The following is an 18329-nucleotide window of genomic DNA, read 5'->3' as shown; positions in this document are numbered from 1 at the left end:
TCGAATAACCAGATATCCGACGGGAATCAATTGTACACTTTTAGATACATTGTAGGCAAAGTCTTCAACCGTTAAATTCTTTTTGATCAAAAACCTGAAGCGCAATAGAGGAAATAAGCTTCAGTAGCACAATTCAATTTTCCCTACTTGTAACCTGTGATCTTTTTTCTTTCAAATGGTAAAGTTTTATCTGTTTGAGGGCGTGCGGACATGATATCAGTCGCTCCATTACCGGATGATGTTATTTCGTTAGTACTCACTCTTTACGGTTCCTTTCTAGACATTTGAAGTGTTTTCTTGTTACTCTAACTTTCATTCTAATCGAATTTTCCAACGGGGAGAAGGGGATGTAGTTAAAAGCCAGAAAACCAGTAGAAAACGAACAACATCAGGCCGCCATTGCTGAAGACGACCTTGGCGCAGATGAGTATGTCACCCTGGCAGCTGCTCGATAATTATCAAAGGCTCAAGAGTCAATGATGAAGACCCCGTTTGATTCGGTTTTGCCGTCGTTTACTGTAAGAATTACTAGGGTTGAGAAATCAGTTCAGTCCAAAAATACTAGGCAACAATTCACTCAAAAGGACATCTTTATCCCGAAGCATTTTAAGGAAGTACACTACCATTTTTAAGCAATGCTTTCTTTTGAACTGAGGTAAGGGCCGTCGGCTACACAACATCGAAACCTTGACTTTCTAAAGCACTTTTAAAATCAATTCGGAAAAAGAACGTACATTATAAGCGTTTTCTTAATATCTACACCCCCCCCCCCCAAAGAGAGCATCAGTTTAAATACTAAAAGAATACGCTCAATCACTCCTTACGAATAGCAGCTAAACGTAAATGTTACGCTAAGGAGATTAACGAGGCAAAAACTAATGTAAAGTGCACTTGGAGGCTGCTCAATGAGGACTTAACTGGCAAAAAAACTTCGAAACTGAGATTTGCCATCGTTATTTATAATGAACAAAAAAAGAGTTATCCGTCAGATCCTAGACAAATGGCTGAGCAGTTTTTGTAGATACCTCACAAATGTTGGTCCTAGTCTAGTTAGGAATAATCCCGCATCTTACAAATCGCACCATCTCTTTCTCTCCGGGAATTTTAGTACTTCTTTATATTTTGAAGAAATCTCTGAGAATGAAGTAGACACTATTTGAAGCACTTCGTACTCTGGTTCAGCTACAGGCTTCGATAATGTTTCCACAAGTTTTATCCAAAAAAATTATTACTTCACTCAGCAGTCCTTTGACTCATATTCTTAATTTATCGCTGAGTTCTGGAGTTGTCTCAGCAGAGGTAAAAATTGCTCGTGTCGTACCATTATTTAAAACTTGTAATGAGTTATTGTTTTCAAATTTTGGACCTATTTTTGTTCTACCCTCCTTCTCTTAAATTTTAGAAAAACTTATCTACAATCGTATTATTGACTATTTGAATAAATATAAGACACTATACGATAATCAATTCGGTTTTCGTAAACAGCATTCAACTGGCTATGCCTTAGCTCTTTTATATGACAAAATTTCTTCTTGTATTGATAATAACCAGATAACAGTGGGTATGTATTTAGTGATTTGTCTAAAGCCTTTAATATCTGTTTGAATGTATAGACGGATCAAGGGTTGAGAAACCAGTCCTACAGCAAAATCTTTTGTGGCTAAATAAGCCAGCGAGATCCTGGATTTTGTGCGAAGTTATCGCTTTGTTTTCACGGCAATTATTACCAGAATTTTCATCACAATAGGCACGTCACAGTTGTGTACTTAGTTGCCAAGCCTTTCATTTGGAGTGAACTTGAAGGTGACCATGTTGTGATAAAGACGGCTTTTTTGAAAAGCAGCGACGTTTGTATCATAACAAGGTCATCCTTAGCCCCACTCCGGTTTAAAGGCTTGGCAACGAAGCATGCAACTGTAAAATGGACTCTTGCCTAGGGACAAGTGACGATATTAAGAGCAGCGTTCATAGCGAACGCAGAATAAACGCCAGTTAGATGAGATTTGTGAGATTTATGGGAAGAAAGTCGTAACCACTCAAAGGTGATGTTGTGTCTGGTATGTTGATTCTTTACAGCCTCGTGTTGAGTGGAGGGATTCACCCCTTGTTTCTCATTTATCTGTATTTTGAGTTGCATGACCACAACGAAATTACTGGCTATTATAATTTGATTTTCGATTGAGGACAAATCTATCGTCTGTTTGAATGTAGAGGCGGAGGGCCGATCAGCTAAGAAGATCCTAGTCAGTGGATATTGGCTTTTGTTTTTCGTAGCAATCTAAGCTTTCTTTAAATTATTTTAAAGAGGATACAGGAATAACAGCCAGCTAAGGAAATGACGCATTTTCATGAAAGTTGAAAGGGAGCTCCAAAGATTTATTTAAATGTTAATACTCAAGTGAGATTTCCGCAAATGAAATCAGAGCAGCAGATTATTGTAGGAAAATTGTTTTTTTTTTCAATTCGAGGCGAATTTGTTCGAATTCTTTTGAACAGTGTTCACACAAGTAATTCGGTCGCTATTTTCTTGCGACAAAAAGTGTTTTTAAATGAACCACCTTTGATACTCCGCAAAGATGAACACGAGTAATGCTCAACTGAAAAAAACTAAAACTAAAAAAATTACTCAGTGAAAGTGAGATTAGAGTTGTAATTACTTCTGGGAGAATCGATTTCCAACTCTTTTTAAAATTATCATTACAATTATTATTATTGACGAATTAGGTTTAATTCTTTTGAATAGCTTTCATCCACAATCGCGGCATCGTTTGCCTTTAGCTCTCCGCAGAATCGAAATTCCCAAAATGAACTCAAGGCTGTGCCACAGGATCTTAATTAAGTATCCCTCGTTTTGGGATACCAAAAATGCGGGAAACTCGACACGCTGTGACAGCAGTCTGTAGCTAAATTATGGGCGAGTTTGTTTTTTAATTAATTTTTTTCAAAACTCTGAGCGAATTATTTCTAATTATTTTGAACAATGTTGTGACCTGATTCTTTTATGAATCGCGGAATAATCCCCAAAGATGAAAGGGAACGCCATGAAATGGAGATACTTAAGTAAAATTTTCGAAAATGACTCGAAAAAATAGGCAATTCATTGCCAATTAACTTTTTTGGGCTTCCATCAGGTTTTGATAGCAGCATGGGATCCCTCGTGTTTTCCGGAGTTGCAGAAATTGCTCGAGTTACACAGCGACAAAAAGACATTCGCCATCAATAGATTATGATTCTTTTTGGCAAGGTTAAACCTTTTTTAATGTTTTCAATTTCAAGCAATTTTGCCCGGGGCAATTACCAAATTTGATGAAAATTTTCCTCTGTTTCAACCAATAAGCATTAAGTAATTTTGCCCTCTATGTTGTAGAAGCTGTAATAACCAAGGTTTCTTAGTAATATAACTACCACGGACGTTTAAGATCAACGGAAAGTTTAACCAAATAATACATTTTCAAAAAACATTCTAGACTTCCAGAGAAGCTTGAGTGGCCTAACTCCTTATATTTTTTTCACGATGTTGAATTTTTTCCTTTTTTTTTTTTTTTTTTTTTTTTTTTACATGATTACATGTACACTACATTTTAGTGAGAAAATTTCAATTTATCTTCCGAAACCTAAGAGAAGAAATAAAACGAGAGACAAACAAAGCTATGTTTTCTACTGACAAAAATCTCTCTATGATAAGCCGCCATCCTGAATGTAAATGTATTGAGTTGTTTCGCTATTTTGCAACATCACAGTGGGATTAAGTCAACGTCCTTGTCCATTGCCGAGATGAATTTCAAATTTAACACAAACGGCAATACAAACTCTCAAAACTGGCGAGAAGTAAAGTGACGAAAAAAGTTAAAAAAAACCAGGCTTTTCAAAGTGAACATGGTTTCAAGTTTCTTGCTTCGAATCGGCGCAAATGTGAGTCGTGCGCTAGCATTTCTCGACGTGGCAAGGCAATAAAAACTATTGACACAATGCTTGTCTTGTGGCGTTTGATGATTCGTTGAGGTGGGCTGTTCTTTTTTCTACTTTCTTTTACTTAACAGCTGAAAGCAAATCCGTTTTTTACTTGAATTTTTCCGACGATTACTTGGACAAGTTCGGTTATTGTTATGAAGTAGATGCACAAATACCTCGTCCATGTTCATTCGGAACTTCTATCAAGCTGTTAAGTCTCAGTCTGATTTCTGAAATGAAGAATTTTTTTTTAATGCGTGCCGCGTGATGAGGCAAGAAATAAAAATTTGGAGAATAATCCAGGTTATGGAAAGGCGGAAGATTTAAAAGCATGTGTCGATTATTTCAAATATAAAAACATTTTAAGAGAGAGTTTCCTCACAGTCGCTGGCAAAAATTGGTCATTGATCGATCGCAGGAAGGCCGGAGACTTGCATAGCGAGAAAACCGTCCTTCGCGAACATTCTTTATAAAACACAGCTCCTCTTAGGCTTAAAATCATTGGGCCACCATTGCAGTAGAAGGCTTACAACATGAATGCGAGTATCTCTGAAGATTTGTTTGATATTTCGACCAGTTCAGTGTTCAGCTGCCCAATCCTTCCACAGTTCACCTGGGACCTAAGGCAAATAATTTACCACCAGATTGGGATCGCCGTCACACTCGCTGCTCTTCCATTGACTGTTTTTCTAAACATTCTGGTGATCGTAGCAGTCAAGAAAATCAGAGAGTTAGCCACAAATTCTAATATTCTAATCGCTTGTTTGGCTGCTGTCGACTTTTTGGTGGGTGCGGTTTCTATGCCACTGACAATCACTTTGGATGCCCAGATAGTTCGAGGAACTGCATCGAAAAACATCGTCTGCATCAAACACAAAATCTCTGGCTTGATTTTTTACATTGCTTTTAATGTTTAGTTTTATCATCTAGTTTTAATAGCTTGGGAGAGGTACGTCGCAATAGTGAAATGGATGGAGTACAAAGTCATTCTAACTAAAGAACGTGTTCAGAGAAATTCAAGAATCATATGGGTAACCACTGTCATATCAAATGCTTTTTATCTCGCATTAGCAGTCACTGATTCTCGCTCTGAGATTCTTTTAACTCTAAATGTCATTTTGATCATCAGTTATTTAATTGGCTTGTCACTGATGGCTTACTTTTATTTCATGGTTTACATCAAAACACGAAAACTGGAGGACGCTCAAATCAGGCGAGTGAATACGCTGATCAAAGCAAGAAGCGAGAGAAGAACTGCTTACACTGTGTTTCTGATAACAGTGGCTGTTTTGATATCCGTTGTGCCTTTACTGATAGTCCTTCTTTTGGCGTTGTTTTTCCCAGTTTTTCGTTCCAATTCGATCCTCCGAATGGCGGAAATTTTCCTGCAGTTAAACTCTCTCGTGAATCCAGCAGTGTATTTCTATAGAAACAATCGCTACAGGAAAGCAGCCTTGAGGCTCTTAGGATGTGGGAAGCCTCGAGCTATTGAACCAGGGGTACTTATGGGGCGACATGCTCGGCAAAATCATGGCGCCGTGACGTCCTTAGACGTCAAAGAGCTTGTGGACATCGAAAAAGCCCCGCGCCTCAGAAAGGTACAGTCTTATGCAGCAGAGACACAGCGTGGCAGCTTACCTAACCCACAAGAACATGTTACAATTACCGTCACCGCGCAGACTGAAAATGTACCTAGAGAGGAAGCAAAGAGGGAGACCGTGGAGTCATTGCACTATAGAAAAAGTGAAAAATTAACATCGTCATAGAGTATTGAACATAGACCCTTTCGATGAAAATGTTATGGAGACAAGCACTCGTCCTTTTGTAACGAAAGTTGAAATGAGAAATTCAGCGCCATTTACTTCTGCAACGATTGAAAGTCGCTCTGGGAGAGTAACCTGTGATGGTGAGTAGGAAGTTACGGAAGGATGGGAGCGAGCTTGGAAAAAAAAACCGCTACTCCTCGTGTGCGAAAATGTATCAAGTACAAACCCATCAAAATTTCAAAGGTTTAGGTGAAGTGTTTGGAGAATTTTGAGATGTTACGTTTTCTTGGAAATCTGAGGGAATATGCGACTTGCGATACTCGCAGTTGAACCTGCGTAAGGACAAGATATGAAGCAAACAAGACTCCAGTAACACTTACAATTTCTGTGCCTCACTTGTTAAATTGGAAATTCGCCAGATTAGGTATCATACGCAAAGAAAGTCACGTTGACAGAACCTGACGTGCTCTCGCATGTTAGACAGGCCATCAGCTGCTATGTTTGTTTGGAAGAAAAAAAAATTTTCTGTATAACGGGCCTGCAAAAGAGGAAAAAAACGTTTGTTGCAAAATTTAGTGTCTCTGGGAGGTAGACTCGGGTATGCTTTGGATGCGCCAGGGCTACTTGTTCTTTCATTCTTATCCCTTTAACCCCTAAGAGTGATTAGCAGCGGATTTCTCCCTACAATGTCACACCTGAATTGCATATGAAGGTTACGAGAAGAGAGGAAATGATCACCAAGTAAAGAAGCTCTTGATTGTTTGACAAATTCTGCTAGTCTGCTCCTATAGAAATGTATGGAAAACAGTATAGAGAATATGCATGCTGATGTTTGGGAGTAAAGGGTTAATGCAGGCTCCTATGGACCCTGTTTCTCTATTGTAATATTTTCATGCGCTATTTTCAATCAGAACACCTCCAATGGTCCAATATTGGTATGTTGGTTTCAACAACGTTGGTCCAATGTTGGTATGTTGATTTCAACAACGTTGACGAGGGATTACGGGGAAAGGGGGGGGGAGGGGAAGGTTGATTTTTGCTATATGTCAGGCCGTCAAAGTTTGAGACGTGAAGCCATCAAATCTGTGAACAGATTTCAACAGGATTTCTCCGCGATTGTGGCTTCTCTTTCTGCTTCGACAGAGTTGTTGAATGAGACTGTATGCTAGTTTCCTAGGGGCAGTGAGAGGCAGCAAATTACGCGAATAAAAAACATGTTAATGAAATTAATGACAAAAGATTATCTCGCCAAAGTATACTGGTTTTCATGTAACACACTCAACCAAATTTAAATTTTGAGGAGGGCAGCATCGTTTCCAGGGAAGACTATGGAAAGTTTACCGCCGATGAGGGAAGGTGGGGAGGGTGGGGGGGGGGGGGGGTTTGTCATTAAAATACTACAGAGCCTGAAGGAGGGATGAAGTAAAAATTATTGTGACATGACTAAAACCCCCCGACCCCCCCCCATACCCCCCTATACCCCCCCCCCCCCACCGGCGATAAATGATGACCGGTTTCTCATTGACAAAACCTCAGAGAGGTGAACTTGCAGAAATGAACCCCTGGAACACAGAGACTCCAAATTGACGAAATCAAATGGTAATCATATTTACTTGATTTCTTTCCGAGCACTGTGCAGAAATATGTCAAAAGTTTTGAAAATGTAAATCATACAAGGACTGGGCTGCCTGTGGTGTCTTATCCATGGTATGTTGTTACGTTATGTAACATGTTATTGGAAACTGCTCGATTTGTTCATTATTCTTAATTTGATTGACATTTGTAAGTGATTTCGTTTATCTATACCTAACCAAACAAGCATGCGATGCACGTGTTTTATCGCCCCACAGTATAGCACTGTTTCACGTGCTTACAACAGGACGTTGTGTGTGTTCCCTTCGAATAAGCCGAGAGTTGTGGGTGGGAGTTAACCGAACCGTTGTAGTAAAATCGTTAAATCAAGTGAATAAATCTTTAACTCAAGTGAATAAATCTTTAACTCAAGTGAATAAATCGCGAGTTAATAAGGAAACGTGATTCAGCTTTTTCAGGTATTCGACAATGTTATGTAACTTGTTATTTCACTTTGCATTATCATAATTAAAATCTTATCATTTTCAAATGTTATGCAAATTAATACAAGTAGCCAGAAGTGCTCTCGGCTACGCCTCAAGCATTACCCACGCATTTCTCGTGCCATCCAAAATTCAAAAGTGCTTCAAAACACACAGTTGAAACATGTATGAACCAATCGTTTGAGAACATTCTCATCGCAAAAGTTTAAATCCTAAATCAAAATTTATGAAAGAAAAACAGTGCAGAGTAATTCTACGTAAATCATATTTTTTTTCCTGAAACAAACTATTTTAAAATTTGAACGTCTAAGTAACTTATTAATCTCATTCTAAGTTTCATTCAGAATCAAAATAAAAGATAAAAATTTCTTTTTTTTGCGCATGTTTAACAAGCTTTGGGATCGAATTTCAACGGAATACAAGACGTCGTGATTTTCTAAGCTGTGAAAATATGGCCTGAAAAAAAAAGGAATTCAGAATTGAATGAAAATAATAAAAAAGTCCTTTGACTTTTTTATGTGTGACAATATGGTCTTTAGGCGTGAACGGGATTTAACCTATAACCGTCTAGCGAGTATGATTCAAACGCTCTTATCAGCTGAGAGCTAAAATACACCCGTGACGGACGCCTAGTGTTGAGGGTGTGCTCCCGATATGAACAGTCCTTCACTTCAGCTCCTTCCAAAGCTTTTAAAGTTTTTTTCCTTTAACGGAAAATTGTACGATGAATTGTTTCTGCGTGGGTTATGTTTGTCTAAAAGACATTGAATGCGTTAAGACTTAAATTTTCATGCGTAATCAGTTGTATTGGTCAGAGGATAGAAAATTTTCGTACTGTAATGCAAAACTCCTGTTGGCTTAACGAAAAAAGTTATTTTAGAGGTAGCGAAACCTCAGCTGTATTTTTTCGGCCGGAGATGATATGTCATGCAGGTGTAGCAAATATTTTTGGATCTAGTAACAAAGATTCTCCGAGAATTTTACAGACAAAATAGATAGTATGAGGTTTTCCATGTTATCTCGAATTTCATCGATTGCATTGATGTAAGTTGACGACGAAAACAGAAAACAGGCAAGGGGAAAAACTGGAGATAAACACTTCTTTCTTGTCAGGAGAGGTTTTAAATCTCTTAATACCGTACAACTTAATCGTACAAATTGTGCAAATATTTCTTTAACTCTTTGGATAAGAATACATTTAAAATTTTATTTCAAAACTGTATGATAACTGACGAAGTTTCTCATATCCAATTGAAGCAATTTTTTTCCGTGCCTTTAAACAAGTAGGAGACAATCGGGAAATTCCCTAAAGGCAAAATAATAAAAGGGAAAAACGGACGGTGAATACAATCTCATATACATTTTAAGTGTTAATAAGACTGCATATTAAAGAAAGGCGATGATTCTTTCAAATACTGTATACAAAACACTTCTATGAGAAAATTTCTCCACTGCCATCTGCCAATTTTGTTCTGATATTCTGTCGCCAGAAAGGCTTTTAGCCGAAAAAAATCTTACTCGGTTAGCATTCGTCACGAAACACAGATAATTTACGGTTAAAATGCCTTGGGCCATAAATTGGATGTTCGTTAACACTGAGAGTCCTTCTGAAGCTTCGCTGGATAATTCAACCAGAATGCTGTCATCGTGCCCCAATACTCCTGAGCTTACCTGGAACTTCCGGAACGATTTTTTCCTTTACGTTGCGATCGCCGTCTCAGCCACTGCTTCTCCGTTAATCACTCTTTCAAACATCTTAGTGATCTTGGCGGTCAAGAAATTCAGAGAGTTACAGAGAAATTCTAACATTCTGATCGCTAGTTTGGCTGTGGTTGATCTCTTAGTGGGTGCAGTTTCTATGCCACTGAAAATCGCTTTGATTGCACTGATCATTCGAGGAACTGCATCAGAAAACATCGTCTGTAGGTTAAGTGATATCACTGGCTCGTTCATGTACACTGTTTACAATGTTTCGTTTTATCACTTAGTTTTAATAGCCTGGGAGAGGTACACAGCTATAGTAAAATGCACGGATTACAAAATCTTGGTTACAAAAGAACGTTTACAGAGATATGCCGGAATCGCCTGGATAGCATCCGTCGTAACGAATGCCTTGCATCCCGCTTTATCGGCCGCTGGTGTTGGTGATGAGGTTCTCCTGACTCTACATGTAACCTCAGTTCTTGTCTGGTTCATAGGCATGTCCTTGATGGCTTATTTTTATCGCATGGTCTATATTGTAATACGGAATCGGAAGAAAAGCCAAATCAGGCGCGTAAATTCTTTAATCAAAGCAAGGATTGAAACGAAGATTGCTTTTACTGCTGTTGTGACAATGGTAACCGTCTTCACGTCCGCTGTTCCTCTAATGTGTTTTCTTATTCTGGCAACATTTGTGCCTTTTTTTCGTGCAAACTCGGTTCACCACTGGGGTGAAATTTTCCTCCAGTTTAACTCTCTTGCAAATCCTTTGCTTTATTTCTATAGAAACAAACACTATAGGAAAGCCGTGCTGAAGCTTTTGAGATTCGGGATTCCTAAGGAAGTCGAGCCAGTGACTTGCAGTAGGTTTAAATTTCATGAGGCTGAGCGACACCGTGCTGTCGTTGCTCTCTTAAGCTTTCGAAGTCTTGTGGACATCGAAAGTGTCTCGTGCCATAGCCACAGGCGGGCACAGTCATGTGCGGCGAGGACCAGCCGTGGCAATTCACGTAACGCACAACAACCTGGCGCACAACAACCTTTCAAGGCGCAGTTGGACAAGGCACCTGGAGAGGAACCGGCTGAGCGAGAGACTGTGAAGTCATTTAAGGATAGCGACAACGATAAAAAGCCACATCTCCACAAAGTGGGGAGATCAAACTCTTTGGTGGATAAGGGGGCCGTTGTAGAGACTAGCGCTTGTCTAAGTGTAACGGCAGTTAAAAGGCGAAATTCAGCGCCATCGGGTCTTGCAGCGATTGAAAGTCGCTCACGAACAGAAACCTACAATGGTACAAACTTTTAGCCGTCAGAACAGAGATGCAGTGGAAGACGTCGATTAAAAATTGAATCTATGCTTTTAGTTAGAATTTCGCGAATGGCTGAAGACAAACATTCTTCATCAGGCGGAGTTAGAATTTTTGAAACGCAATTCGGCGTACTTGTTTGTTTGAATTGAAAAATCTCCGTTAAAATGAAAATTTTGGCATTTTCAGTTGAACTCGCCATCTGGAATTTCAGAACGCATATGAACCTGATTGAGCTTTAATAAAGCTTACCAGTTCTGACACATAAAACTGAGATGAATTTTGGTGAATATTCCGACTAAGAAACTTACGTATATAGAACTTGATATGTTAAATTAATCCCCCCCCCCTTAACCTTAGGTGAGAAATCTTGTACCTTCAAACTTGTAAGTCGTCATGGAAAATTAATTCTCTAAAAATATATATTTAAATTTTAAAAAATCCCATTCAGTTTATTCCCTAATAATTTTTCAAAAATATTCTTGGTTGATGACTGAATTATTTCAAATGGTTGCTTATAATTTAAATTTTTTTAAAAAATTGAATTTTTAGCACGTTCAAGGTATCAGATCCCGTTCTAGAAAATGTACCGGAAGATGGTTGCCCCAATTAAAATCAGAAGTCGACCCAAATTTTACGAAACCGTTTCGTAGTGCATTCCCGTGTTGATATTTCTTTAGTTTAGTGGGCGTATTTTGCACTAGAATTTTCTCTTTCTTTCCCCCCTACGTAATTTTTTTTGCATTCACGTGAAAAGCACGTGATCTATTCAATCATACTTTAAGACTGAGGTTGACGCAAACAGTCTTGGACGATCGTTTTCGGAGTTGAGATAAGTTTAAAAGCTTTTTGTCCCCTCAAATTCATTGCTTGTTTTCGTTTGGAGTTCAAACGTTTTTGAGGGCTTTATTTACAGCCAAAATACGTTTTTCATTTCACACATGCTCAAGATCTTCACTGACGGAGTCTGGACTCTAGCCTCTTTATCAGAAAGGGACTGAGTTTTACATCTGTCTTCCGAGGAAAAAAACACTAATTTCCGATTTTGGACACTAGTGTCCAAAATCGGACATTAGTGTCTCAAAACGAACACTATTATCTAAAATTGTATACTTATATCTGAAATTAGAAAATCGTCTAAAATCGAACACCGCTGTCCTAAATTGAACCCTTCGTCAGCCTGCTTACTGCAGTAGGTAATGATAAGATATTCATGACGTAATGGATATTTGTCCGGCCCGAACCAGGATTAGTCTGAGTAAACTTGGATTTTACCTGACGTGATCAGCGCCAGCTTGGAAATTATTGCGAGTCTTGAGACGCTGTCTCATCTTAAGTTAAACTTTAAACAAAGATTTATCGTAAAGGACATAAAATTTGAAAAATGGGGAATATCACTCAGGGTATATCACTGGATATTTCCTCGTTTTAACCAGAGCATATTCGGTCACTGGAGGCGTTTAGACCAATCATGCGTGAGCAAAAATATTTTATGAACTGTAAGAAAAAAAAATTGTATTTGATCTATTGGAGTACGGACGAATATAGGACGTCACCATCAACAAATTTTGCTTCTTCAACGTAGTTCTGTTCAGCATTAAATCTCAGAAGACAAAATTTGCCCACGAGGTGCAGTTGTTAGTATTTCGAAGGCAACGAATCAAACTGGTTTCACCAATACAGTCTGGATCTACAATTCACACAAAAGATTTATTATAGAAATGAAACTTCACCTAAATTATGCTTTTTATGTACTCTTAAAGAACTAAAGTTATGTCGTAGAATAACGTTAAAGCCTTTTCTGTACTAACAATGAGACGTTCCCTAGCGATCCGAGTCGCCGTAACAAGATCCCATACGTTGGCCTTCTCTATGAATTTAGAAATTAAAAAAAAATGAAATTTTTTTCCTCGAGCTAACTGTTAAGCTATTAGGGATTGGTAGACATGACAAGTTTGTCAGTAAAGCAAACCATAAGGTGTTCCTTCCAATCAACCCTTTAACTCCCAAGATGTAATCGTTAATTCTCCCCTCTAGATGCTAAACATTCCCTTCTAAAATATTTGTGAGCATTTGGTGCTAGATCAAGATAACAACTTATGCCCGAAAAGTTTGAGTATTCTTATTGCCTGTTTGCTGGATAATTTAAGGAGAAGTTATATGTTTATCTCCTCTAGGAGTAAAAGAGTTAAATTGGAAAATTAGTGGGTCTTAAATAGCTTTGATTGATACATTTAAAGATGTTGAAAACCAATTTATGAATATCATAGGCAGAAGTTACATGCTAATCACCTACGAGATTTAAAGGGTTAAAGAAAGTGAAAATAATGGGGGTAGTCTAGTGAGACACAGTTAACTGTGCTTCAAGAGAAGGCCTCAAACTTGAAGTTAACAGGACAACCGCAATAAGCGACCATTGAAATCTAATCTAATGTACCACATTAACAAGTACATCTATGGATGGAATAAACACCTCCATGTGGTAAAAATTGGCTTCAACATGAAAGTCTGTGACTCTTTTTCTTACACTGAACAGCAAGATTCCAGCTATCTTTAGTGTGATCATGTAAATAAATCGCTTGCAGTCCTTCCTTGTGGTACTGTTTGTGGTGATGTACATGTTGGTTCTTACTTTGCAGTCTCTTAAGAGTGGCATTTAAACAAAAGCTACTGAGTATAAATTTTTCAAGTGTATATTAAAACAGTTGATAGAGTTGAAGGCGTGCTCTGATTAACTACTCTAACTCCAAATATCCTTTGCTAATCACCCTCCAGCAACTTGCACAAGATTTGCAATTAAAAATATTGTAATCATAACAGGAATAAATGAGTTCAAATCATCTTTTTTGTGCTATGTTAACTCACTTAAATATTAAAACAACTTTTCACCCCAGTGTTGGTGGCTAGCTGTGGATATTTACCTTGCTAATAGGCGGCTCAGTAAATATTCATCACTAGCTTCCTTCACTTTGGTGAATAGTTGTTAATTATTCAATCATTTAATTTAATCATGAATTTACAATTAATAAAACTGATCTAATTTTGTCCATTAGCAAGCCTGATTGCAGCATCTTGAAGATCCAGTAAGGTCTGTGGTAAATCCAGTTCGGGTGACTCTGATCTCTCATAAGGATGTGCTTCTGAAACTCTCCCCATCACACGACTCCTTATTGGTCCTCCACCGTTATGTCGCCTGTCTTGTGTACTACTGTTACTTTCATTCCATTCTTGCAGAAGTTCTTGGTAATTGAGCTCTCCAGGGTGATCCCCTCTATTAAGAAAGGGTGACCCCTCAATGTTCGATTCTGGTGACCCCCCTGAGGTCGAAGGAGAGTCTATGCAATCCTGGGGGGAGTCACCTGCCTGCATTTCCGTGTTCCCAGCACCTTCCTGTTCATTCATCAGCTGTGACAAATGGAGACTCTCAAAGCGCACAGTTTGAAGTCGACAAATGCCGTCATCACACTCTTTGTATCTACAGTTATGAACAGGAATTGCTCCATTAAATACAGAATACACTTCTGCTTCACCTCTAGTCAAAAAAGTTTCAGTGACCACTCCAACCAAAATTACATAGCAGCACTTCACTGAAATTCTGCTTTAAATCATGACACTGAACATAACCATGTGACTATTGCCTATAGCACCTTTGAACCCATACAAATCTGCATTTTAATATCACATTTTGTAGAGGCAACAGACTACTCTTCTATCCTTTTTGGGCTTACTGATCCATCAAATAACTCTTCAGGTCAGGAATTTTATCAAGAAGGGTTAGTCAGTTTTACAAAGCTTAAAATTGTTTATTAATAGTTGGGGTAAGACTGGGTGGAGAGGGGATGGGGGGGGGGGGGTGCAAAAGTTTACCCCTTTCCCAAACTTTCCTCTCCTTTACAAAATTCAAGTTGGTAATCAAACTTTTCATGATGAAGTTTGAAACTTGGTCAGTCAAAAATACACTCACGCTGCAAGCTACACAAGTGATTTTGCTAAACAAATAAAAATATGAAGCTTAATCACTCATAGAATTACAGATCAAATTGGAATCCACTTGCTCCTATTACCATTATTATCACTGCTATTATTAGCATCATTAGTATTTGCATTATGATAATCAGCAAAGTAATGTGTTGTCACCTCACCTAAACCTTGGATGTCCAGCTGGCCAACTGAACCTGTGTTTTTTCTTCAGATGGTTGGTCAACCCAGATCCTCTTGTGTATCGCTGTCCACAAACATGACATTCATATCGGTACAAATCAATTCCCTAGACATGTATTTTAAGACAAAAGTAAACAGATGAACAAAGAAAAACAATGCATCTAGCAATTCACTACTGATAGTAACATTCAACAAATACCTCACCTGGTGATCAACTTTCTGATGCCTTTTCACTGTTTGCATGGCACGAGCAGAAAAGGTACAACCCTCAAAATCACAATGATAAGCTAAAACAGCATTGTGGAATTCACGGTGACGTCGCAGATCTGACTGCATTTTACAGCTAAAATGAAAAAAAATAAGTAATTTTTTTTGTGCATTGCCTGATTTCTGTAATTCTCTTTCCCAGCCATTATTTAGTCTTGTCACACAAAATTCTGGGAAAAGAACATGTCTCAATGCAATTGCTTTTGATATTAACCCAAATGTTTCTAATTTGTATGCTGCCAGTCTTCACAGAAGTTGTGTGACACCTTAGGAAGCACTATGCTCTAGTTTGACTGGTTGGTTTTCAACATCTTTGAATGTATCAATCATTTTTTCAATTTAACCCTTTTACTCCCAGAAGAGATAAATATGTAACTTCTCCTTACAATATCCTTACATTATCCAGCAAACAGGTTATGAGAATACACAAATTGATCAGGTAGAAGTTGTTATCTTGATCTGACACCAAATTCTTATCACTACTTTACATGGAAATGTATTGCAGCTGGAGGGGAGAATTATCAATCAGATCTTAGGAGTTAAAAAGTTAACTGCATGTTACTCTGTCCATTGGACAGTGCACTCACGTGTAACTGCACACATCACATTTAAAGGGTCTTTCCTCCGAATGTCTGAATTTGACATGTTGCTTGAGGGCTGAAGCATTTGGACAGGTCATGTCACAGAACTGACACTTCACATTGTTGACTGCAAATAAAATTTAATAAACAATTACATACATTTATGTAAGGTGGTTTTATTTCTTTGTGATTAAAATAAGTTGAATCACACTTTTGGAAATTAGTTTATTTTCATTTATCACCAGGGGCTAAATTCCCTACTCTTTGCAAGAAGTATATGCGACCTCTTTAAAGTTCTCTGCTAACCAGCACAGTACAGTGTCAGAGAAGACTTGAATGTCTAACCATTTGCCAATGGCATGGCAAAGGCAGCACATTTTATTCAAATATCTAAAGACCCACAGTGTTGGTCTGGTCTGGTCTGGTCTGGTCTGGAGCTTGAACCCTCTACCCTATCCCACCATGATCTGGCCCCTCTAAAACCTGAGTTCACCTGGAACAAACAAAAGTTCACAACATTCTTGGAATACCCTTGTAGTACCAAAACACTTTTTGTATCATCAAGTAGCCAGTTATCCACACTTTATCTAAAATTAAATATTCCTGATTTCTCTTTTCTTGAAAACTACTGACAGAATTCAACAACTTCAAAGAAGAAATATAAATTTCATATTGTTATATGATCACCTGTGAAATACAAAGTGAGCTTTTGTGCTAAATAATGATATCTTCACATGTGACAATAACATGTTATCTCCACATGTGAAAAGATCACTGTTGCTATGTTTACATATAAATCACCACTTTTGATGGCAGATGAACTCTCAAACTAATACATTGTAATAGAAATTTGAATTTTGATCATGCTTTGCAGGCCCTGCACTTCTTCCACTTTTCAGCTGTGACATGCTCTACTTAAGTGACACATTGTTGTACTTTAAAAAAAAATATTAAAAGGAATGATTTAGTACTTCATTGGTGTTAATATAGTAAGTAGAATATTATGTGGCTGCTTGGAGATACGATATTTCTCTTCACATGTTGAAAGGTATTTTACTTGTTCCCTTCACTCAGCCATGAAATACTGTTTAACACTTGAAGAGAAATTTTGAATCTCCATGCTGCCAAGTAATATCCTCTACTTATGTACCATGATGTCTCATGTGGTCACGCAAGATACGCTCAGAGCCACAGTGCTTCAGACAGTGTGAACATTGAAAACTTTCAACTGCAACAAAGCAAATCAAAAGGAAAACATTAAAGTGATGAAAACTTGAGTAAAATCAATTATCATGATCAAAATTTACTCACATCCTGAAGAATTCTGTCGAACCATGTGGTCTACAAGTTTTGTCTTGTTTGCAAACATACCACCGCATGTCACACAGGCAAAAATCTTCTCTCTTGTGTGACTTCGACAATGTTCTTTAAGTTTGTAGTGGTTTACAGTTGTAAAATTACATCCTTGAAAAAAAAGAGAAGAAACTACTTAGAGATGAGATACCTGCTTTCCATCTGTATTTTTGCCCTGTTATACAGTGTGGTACAGGGCATATTTTTCATATTCTGTAACTTTATTTCTGTAAAATAGCATAGTAGAGGAATAGTTAAGTTTAAGATTTTGCTTTACAAAGCTTCTGTGGTAACCAGCAGGACAAAGAATGTGACTGGTAAGAGGTGATGTCAAGAGCTAGGGAAATTGAAAAGTTTAAACCTCGACATATGCCTAAAATAGAAATCAACAAAGTATACGAAAACTTATGATTGACTGCGTGCTACAGCACTCAGAATAGAATTCACCAGCAGAGTTTAAGTAATTTGATATGTAGTTTGAGTTAGCACAGTGTTAAATATTCATGGTATATTCCATAACAAACAATCACGACGCTTAGCTAGTCAAAGATGGCAGTTCCTTACCCTCCCACTGGCAAGTGACGGAGTACTTTTTTCTGCCATTTTCTCCAACTCCTGCGTATATCTTATCCACAGCCCAAGCATGACTGTCAACATGTCTGTAATAAAGCGTAGGACAGTTGAACTCAACACTGCACTCTTTCCACTCGCAGAGAAACGGTTCAGGAATGTCAGGAAGAAGATTTCTGCTTTGACTGTCTAAAGTGCAAGGCGTCAGTTTCATTTCTTGCTGTTTTTTGTACCCTTCAAGCTTTATTTTAGTGTGGAAAGCGTGGAAGAAGACATGACGGATTATATCACCGGCGTCAATGGGAGAATCCCAACCGCAGTCTCTCCAAAAGCAAGTAAAATTTTCTGGTATATTATCATCTGAAAAACCCGCTCGATATCCCGGGAAAATTCCTCTTAAATGTCCTTCAAAATGCTCCCTGAAGTCTTGAAAACTTGAAAGGGAAAACTTTTCTTCACAAGAGCCCCATTCACACTCGAGTAGATCCATCCCTTCGTTAAAAATCAATTGTCAAGCTGTGTTGAAAACACAAAGTCAGAGCGAAATAAAGACCCGCGAAGATCGGCCATTTTTGTGCGCCCCGGATAATTACGGTC

General features: G+C 38.1%; 2 protein-coding genes across 2 annotated transcripts; one reads left to right on the top strand and one right to left on the bottom strand.

Annotated features, from left to right (window-relative positions):
- The first annotated feature begins 9260 nt into the window (after window positions 1-9260).
- LOC113674990 (trace amine-associated receptor 7e) lies at window positions 9261-11070 on the top strand. The gene has a single exon (XM_027191492.2). The coding sequence runs from the start codon at window positions 9354-9356 to the stop codon at window positions 10797-10799; it is 1446 nt and encodes a 481-aa protein (XP_027047293.2). The 5' UTR covers window positions 9261-9353; the 3' UTR covers window positions 10800-11070.
- A 1421-nt stretch (window positions 11071-12491) lies between these two features.
- On the bottom strand, window positions 12492-18320 carry LOC113674999 (histone H4 transcription factor). Its single transcript, XM_027191506.2, has 7 exons — window positions 17727-18320; window positions 17121-17273; window positions 16960-17037; window positions 15816-15936; window positions 15166-15304; window positions 14943-15067; window positions 12492-14275 (listed from the first exon to the last, which is right to left on the bottom strand). Exons 1-7 carry the CDS (start codon window positions 18220-18222, stop codon window positions 13837-13839), a joined length of 1551 nt encoding a protein of 516 aa, XP_027047307.2. The 5' UTR covers window positions 18223-18320; the 3' UTR covers window positions 12492-13836.
- Between the last annotated feature and the right edge of the window lie 9 nt (window positions 18321-18329).

Source organism: Pocillopora damicornis, chromosome 6 (assembly GCF_964200805.1).
Source record: "Pocillopora damicornis chromosome 6, jaPocDami1.2, whole genome shotgun sequence".
Lineage (NCBI taxonomy): Eukaryota > Metazoa > Cnidaria > Anthozoa > Scleractinia > Pocilloporidae > Pocillopora > Pocillopora damicornis.
This window is presented reverse-complemented; position numbering and strand designations above follow the sequence as displayed.

What these genes read in the sequence shown, in the direction of transcription:
- LOC113674990 (XM_027191492.2), top strand. Translation starts at nt 9,354, where the DNA reads ATGCCTTGGGCCATAAATTGGATGTTCGTTAACACTGAGAGTCCTTCT.
- LOC113674999 (XM_027191506.2), bottom strand. Translation starts at nt 18,222, where the DNA reads ATGGATCTACTCGAGTGTGAATGGGGCTCTTGTGAAGAAAAGTTTTCC. An exon ending in TCGACAGAATTCTTCAGGAT is followed by an intron (nt 17,038 to 17,120) that starts GTGAGTAAATTT and finishes GCTTTGTTGCAG; the next exon opens with TTGAAAGTTTTCAATGTTCA. An exon ending in TGACCACATGAGACATCATG is followed by an intron (nt 15,937 to 16,959) that starts GTACATAAGTAG and finishes TTTTATTTGCAG; the next exon opens with TCAACAATGTGAAGTGTCAG.